This window comes from Medicago sativa, chromosome 6, assembly GCF_051527215.1.
Source record: "Medicago sativa cultivar Bolivia chromosome 6, Bolivia_mono, whole genome shotgun sequence".
Lineage (NCBI taxonomy): Eukaryota > Viridiplantae > Streptophyta > Magnoliopsida > Fabales > Fabaceae > Medicago > Medicago sativa.
The window spans coordinates 68,799,451-68,806,538 of NC_140754.1; the positions used below are offsets into that span (position 1 = coordinate 68,799,451).

General features: G+C 31.2%; 1 protein-coding gene across 1 annotated transcript; it reads right to left on the reverse strand.

Moving 5' to 3' along the window:
- On the reverse strand, positions 1-6,877 carry LOC146916498 (GroES-like zinc-binding alcohol dehydrogenase family protein). Its single transcript, XM_085718576.1, has 7 exons — positions 6,519-6,877; positions 5,539-5,606; positions 5,161-5,397; positions 3,570-3,860; positions 2,798-2,985; positions 1,360-1,679; positions 1-193 (listed from the first exon to the last, which is right to left on the reverse strand). Exons 1-6 carry the CDS (start codon positions 6,628-6,630, stop codon positions 1,487-1,489), a joined length of 1,089 nt encoding a protein of 362 aa, XP_085574702.1. The 5' UTR covers positions 6,631-6,877; the 3' UTR covers positions 1-193; positions 1,360-1,486.
- Positions 6,878-7,088: the final 211 nt, after the last annotated feature.

Here is a 7,088-nt window from a genome sequence, read left to right on the forward strand (position 1 = left end):
TAACTCAAAACAACTCAATTTTTTTATTTGTTCTTATTAAAGCCACTTTATTAACAATCTAAAGTATAGATATACAATGAACAATGGCATGAGCAAGCAAATATAAATAAAATTTTGTTCAAAGTAAGAGAATTTGAAAATTCTCAATATATATATATATATATTATCTAAAGATTAATCCACTTCGGTTGGCCTGATGGCAGGGGCGGAGCCACAGCAAGCACTCTGTGGGCACGTGCCTGCACTAATTTTCATTTTAGTATATAGTGGTATTCTGTTGCGCAACTAGCTGCCCTCCTTTTTTGTTTTTTGAGTAACTATGCCCTCATTATTTGAATGTTAAAGAAAAAAACTCACTGTATCAAATTAAAACTAGTACAAATACTTTTTTATAGAGGAACTATGCCCTCATTATAATTTTTTTTTTCCAAATTTAATGATAATTACAATTTGGCTAAATTATATCAAAGGTCCTTTAAGTTATTTATTTGTAATAATTAGATCATTTACATTTTTTTCGTTCCTCTTAGGTTCTTTAAGTTATTTAATTGTAACAAGTTGGTTTGTTAAGTTTTTTTTCATATTACTTAGCTCTTTTAAGTTATTTAATCGTAACAATTTGAGAGATTTCAGATCTTAGAAATTTAAGTTTTTCAACGTTTAAAATTTACAATTAAATAACTTAAAAGATCTAAGTTGTGCGGAAAATACTTTAAAGATCAATTTGTTGCAATTGAGTAACTTAAAGAGTGTGAGTGGTACGGAAAAAAAACTTAAAGACCAACTTATCATAATTAAATAACTTAAAGGATCTCTTGTGTAATCTAGTCTTTCCATTTTCAATGCAAACTTTATTACTTCCTCCGTCCTAAAATGACTTAGTTGCATGTTTCACATATGTCAATACACAATTTTTGATCTTTAATACTTGTAATCATCTATTAGCAAAAATTATAGAAAAAAGATAATATTTTGAAAATGCACATTGAGACAAATCCACATCTTATATGAAAACATTTGTCTTTACATATTAGTAGGAAATAGAGTCAATGTATGTTATGTGAATGTTATATATATCAAACAAGACCGGTCATTTTAGGATGAAAGAAGTACTTTTTCTAATTGTACACTAATACTTGCATTATGAAAATGTTAATACATCAATACTTGATAAGAGTAATTTTGCAAAAGTATTATTATTTCTCTTTCATTTATATATTATGGTCATGTGTTTATTTTACTTTCAACTTAGAAAATATCAAATACCATGTAGTATTTTTTATTGAAAAATAATATTTTTAGTATACTACATATGTTAATATTGCCCCCACAATCTAAATTTGCTGGCTCCGCTACTGCCTGATGGTATTGACTTGGGACTTGAGAGTGCGCTCCCTCCTCGAGCTCTCAGGTTCGATTCTCTTCGGTGCCAATTCGGGTGAGCTATTTCTTAAAATATATATATATATATATATATATATATTATCTAAAGATTGAACATGACCTTAATTGCATTACCACCACGAGCACTAGTTTCAAAGCCTTCTTCAACTTCCTTTTGTGAGAATCCAAACCTATGAGTTATAAGGGGCTTTACATCAATTTTGCCACTCCTTAGAAACTCAAGGCAAAGAGGCCATGTATTCTTATAGCGGAAAATGCCAACTACATCAACTTCCCTGTATTATGTACAATAATCCATGATAATTAAATTAAACATTGCATAAATTAAATGATGAAAAATTTAAGGTATGGCAAAAGAACATATAACTCATGTGGATGTATTTTTTCTTAATTAATGACATGAAGGGCCTAGTAAATTGAATGAATTTATAATGTTTGTTTTTAATCTTGGTTAATTGCACTCCCTTCTCCCCAAATTTCCATCCAAGTCTCTTTATTAATTAAAATTAGAAAAATTGATATTTTAAGATATACGTTTTTAAATTCCCTTTGATGACATGAAAACTGAGATAATGAATTCTAAATTTTTAATTTAATATGCATTGTCGCATCACCCACTCACTTTCCACCTCATCATTTTACTTAACACATTAGCCAAAAAACATATCCAAATTAAGTGACTGGAAAATTGTCCGAAATTTTGAAAAGAGTAGTGATATATGAACAATCGAAACAATTTTTGTGACAACTTTTTTTTTCTTTCTTTTTATTGGCATTGAGAGAGAGAATTGTTACAAAATGGTTGTACACATATCATTTCTCTTTTGAAAAATCAAGACTATTTTTTTTAATTTAGAAATAGGGGGATTAAAATTGTGAATAAGTGAAAATATAGGAACTAAAATTATATTCAAGTCTATCTTTTTAACTTGTCATCTTTTATTTTTTTGTTAGTTAAATTTGGGTTCTTCCTTAGTTCATTCTTTTTATAAGTAAACTACCAAATTCATCCCTGACTTTGTAGATCACTCTCTAATGCCTCCTTGACATTATAAATATTTCAAAAAGCTCCCTGAATCTGCCAAATTTTACTAGAGACTAAATTTGCTAGAGACTAAATTGATAGTAAGCGGTCAAAGATAGGAACCAAATTGATAGTAAGTGGTAAAAATATAGGGACCTAACTGCTAGTCAGTGGTTATATATGAGGACCAACTTGACAGTTTAATAAAGTCGGAGATCTTTTAGAAGCATTCATAATGTCATGGACCTATTTGAGAGTCTCTTCCAAGGTCAAAGATTAATTTGGTGGTTTACTCTTCTTTTTATCCCTCTCAAATAAGAATGTTGTTAATGTTTACATATTGATACATACCTAGAGAAAAGTAATTACCTTGCAGCAGCTGGGGTGAGTGGCACAGTCATTTCATAATGACCCATTCCCACTAAACAAACTTTGCCACCTGGTTGTGTAGCAGTCAATGCTGTTGTCATGGTTTTGTTAAAACCAGCACAATCAAAAGTAACATCCACACCAACTCCCATAACATTATGAATTTGCTTCACTTCTTCAGCTACATCCTGAAAAGTAGTGTATTTGCAATTTAGTCAAATTGGAATTTCTTTATAGAAACACCAATTTGAATTTGTTTGGCTAGAAATATGATCTGATAAAATATCATGGCATCATTTGATTCATGTAGCCGAGTCCACTTAGGGTCTGATTGGATTGACTTATTTCAGTTTACATAATTGCATAAACTTTTGAGACCTTAAATGAGAACCACATTCTTTGGTGATTGAATTATACATACACCAAACATGTAATAATTTTAAAAAACTAAACTGATTGAATGTTGCCACATCTGTTGGTGTCGTATTGACATCGGACACCAACATGTGTTGGATACCAAACACACCTTCAATTTGAATTGAAACATCGGTGCTAAAAAAGTTTATAGATATTTAAAATTCTTACAACTATATCTAAAGAAATTTATTCAAATACTGTCTGTTTTGATTATATAAATACTGTCTGTTTCCTTTTAAAATCGTAGTTTGTGGACTAAACAACATCATTAACCAATTGACATACATGACTATACTGTAATGACAGAGAAAGAAGAAAATATAGCAGATTTTAAGAAACTTCTGATTCAATATACCTGAATGTTAGTTGAAACTTTAACAATATCATCTGCACCAAGATTCTTCGCAACAGATAAACGATGGTCATCCACATCCACAACGACTATCCTAGGTGCCCCAAAAGCACGAGCCGAAAGCATTGTAACAAGTCCAATAGGTCCTGCTCCCATAATCAACACATTTGTTTCCGGTCCAATATTAGCTCGCCTACAAGCATGAACACCAACACTTAAGGGTTCACACATTGCTCCTTCCTCCAAGCTCACGTTTTCTGGTAGTTTAAAACATAGGTCTGCTGGATGAACTATCTGAAAAAAGAGAAGTGTATCTCAAACATGGTTTAATTGAGATGATCGATTTAACCACATGAATATATTTGTTAATAAATGTGAGTATCTACGTGAACCAGTTGGTATGACGGTTAATACTGTATAGCTTGATTTCATAGAACATACTCTTCCACTGATTTTGTGTTTATATATGGATTAATTGTAGAAGCAAGTGCTGGGATGCACATTGCTTCTATTTGGTTAATGTGAGTCAAAATTAAGAGAAATACTATAGAAAAGAAATTTGAGAACAAGAGCTAAGATATTATCCTTTCATCTATTAGATATTTGATAAAAAATATTAAGTAACATTGAGAATCACTGACATATCTTCATCGGAGGTGTTCATCGTATTACTTGTTTCACTAAAAGTTTCTTTAATCATTTATTATTAATCTTATGACAACCAGTAACATTGTTGGATTTCAAGTGAGTTGTTAGTCTTAGTCGTAATAACAGTGGCTTGACATGAGCTAAATGAAGAATATATAACAGTGGTGTCCATTTCTCTTGATAGTCGTAATATTTATCTGTCGTTCCCCCAGGTGCTCTCTGCACTTGCAAACAAGTGGTATCAAAGCTTGGTTGTGAATCCAGTTGTAATCTTTCCTTGTATCGCAAGTATTCTTAGCAGTGGAGTACGTCGGCGTATTCCATTTGGTTGATAACAATGTTACAAAAGGAAGGATAAATATATGATACGAAAGGTGACCCCTGGATTCCCCAACAAACACAAGAAACACAAGACTGACGGATCTTCCACGTCTTTAACGAGGCATATAAAAAATTATGTCACAGACGTATTATATTTCATACCATTATGTACGAAATTATTAGTGTTACTTGCAGCACTTCTAGAATGAAAAAGTTTTGAGAAGTACAGAGTGTTTGAACAGATATTCGAGGCGCCCTTCGTTGAGATTTGAGAATATCAAAAGAGTTTTGATAGAATTCTGTTACTACACAGCAAATAAGGATAATGCTGTTTTGTTAACTGATGCTCTTTTACTTATATGAGTTTCTTACTGCATATTGTCATTGTTCCTTGAAAAATCTTCGGCGTGTTGTCAGTCTTATATCGCAGAAAATAGAAATGTGTTCAAATTCCACTACACTAAAGCACTATAACGCAACTACGGCTGCAATGTCATTTGTTCAAATTCCTATACACTATAGCCGCTACATGCAACATTGAAATTCATATTTTTAGATTTTTGCAATTCCAATCGGACATAACAAAGAACTATTCTTTGAGAAGTTATGAATTCTTTCAACAGACCTGATTAGCAAGTGAGCCATGAACGGGTGGAGTAGCAAAAAACTTCATATCAGGGCATAGATTATATCGACCAAGTTTGCAATGGTCACAACGCCAACAACTGATCCCAGGCTCGATCGCCACACGGTCACCCGGCGCCAAAGTCTTTACCTGACTACCAACTTCTTCAATGATCCCAGCACACTCATGACCAATAACCATTGGTTCTTTAACAATGAAATCTGCACATCTCATTGTCTGAAAGTAATAAAATAATCAATAAAAAACGAAACTTTTTATTAGATAGAACATAGATAAGTGCAGGAAATAACCCTTGAATCAAAATAACAAATTATGTAAGGAAACCATTCGGAGAAAAATATCATCAAAACTATCTACCTTGAGGTAGTGAACATCACTCCCGCAGATTCCAACAGCCTTCATTTTAATTCTCACATCATGGGGTCCTTCAAACATACAAAATGAAGTAAGCCAATGATTTAACAATGAGACTTCGATTGTTTGCAGTCGATTAATGACGATGTTGCAACAACCAAGCATTCTAAACCATGACCACATTTCAAGTTTGAAATTTGAATCTTATTTACTAATTGATTAAAAGTCCTGAATCGCCCGACTGTGTAAACTTCAGTCATATATTTGACAATCGATAATCCTAAACAAAATCATTAACAAGAAACTTAATCCAACCACACTCACATTTAGAGTTTGAATATTGAATCCGATTTATTAATCGATTTGAAGTTCTGAATTGCTTGACTGTGTAAACTTTTTCAACTATAGAGAATCCAAATCCTAAATCTTTAACAATGAATTTAATCTAAACAATGCCCACATTTCAATGAGTTTATTAATCTACCCAAAGTTATGTTATGAATGGCTCAACTGCGTAAACATTTTCATTTTTTCAACTACATGGAATCAAATTTCTAAATCATTAACTATGAACAGAATCCGAATTCTGAACTATGCCCACATTTTTCAACTACATAGAATCAAAATCCCAAATCTTTAAACTTTGAACTTAATCTGATAGTTCAGAATTGCATGATTGTTTAAAAATCATCACTTTTCAACTACATATAATCTAAATCCCAAATCTTAAACTATGAACTTAATTCAAAGTACGACAATTTTCAAGTTTGAATTTCAATCCAATTTATTAATCACCAATCCACAGTTCCAATTTAACTTTTCATTTTCCAACTACAAAGAATCCAAATCCCAAATCCTTAACAAACAATGAACAAAAACTGAAGGAAAAAAAAAACAACAACAACAATAATAATAATGAAAATTGAAAAAAATAATAAAAATAATAATAATGAAATTAATAAAGGGAAATTTAAGATGAATACCAAGAGAAGGAAGATTGAAAGGTTGAATTTTGAGAGTGTTTAAACCAACAAGCCAAGCAGCCATATTCTGTTGTTCAACATCATCATCAACTGACATTCCACCTTTACCCATTTTTCTTAAAACTCAATTCAAAATCAAATTTTGAAGATAAAATATCACAAACACTGAGGTTATTATACACACTCCTGCTATGACTTTAATTGATTTACAAAGTCCTGTTGTGGATAATATTTTTTGTTTTGAAAACTCATATCCAAAACTGATTAATTTGAAGGATCAATCCAACGTCACGTCACACGTCAGATATTTATGGATTAGCACACATAAATTGACACGACACAAAGTGATAACACATTCTAAAGTCTAAAGCCTCTAAGGGTATATATTTTCAATTAAAATTTTTGTCAAAAAAAAAAAATCTTTTCAATTAAAATCAAAATCTTTTCAATTAAAATTATTTTTATATTAACAAGCTAAATGTGGTTTTGTGTGATATAAAATATTGGGTTGTTCTCATCCATAATCTTTTTTGGTTGATTTCTCATCTCATCTTTAATATTTTATTTTAT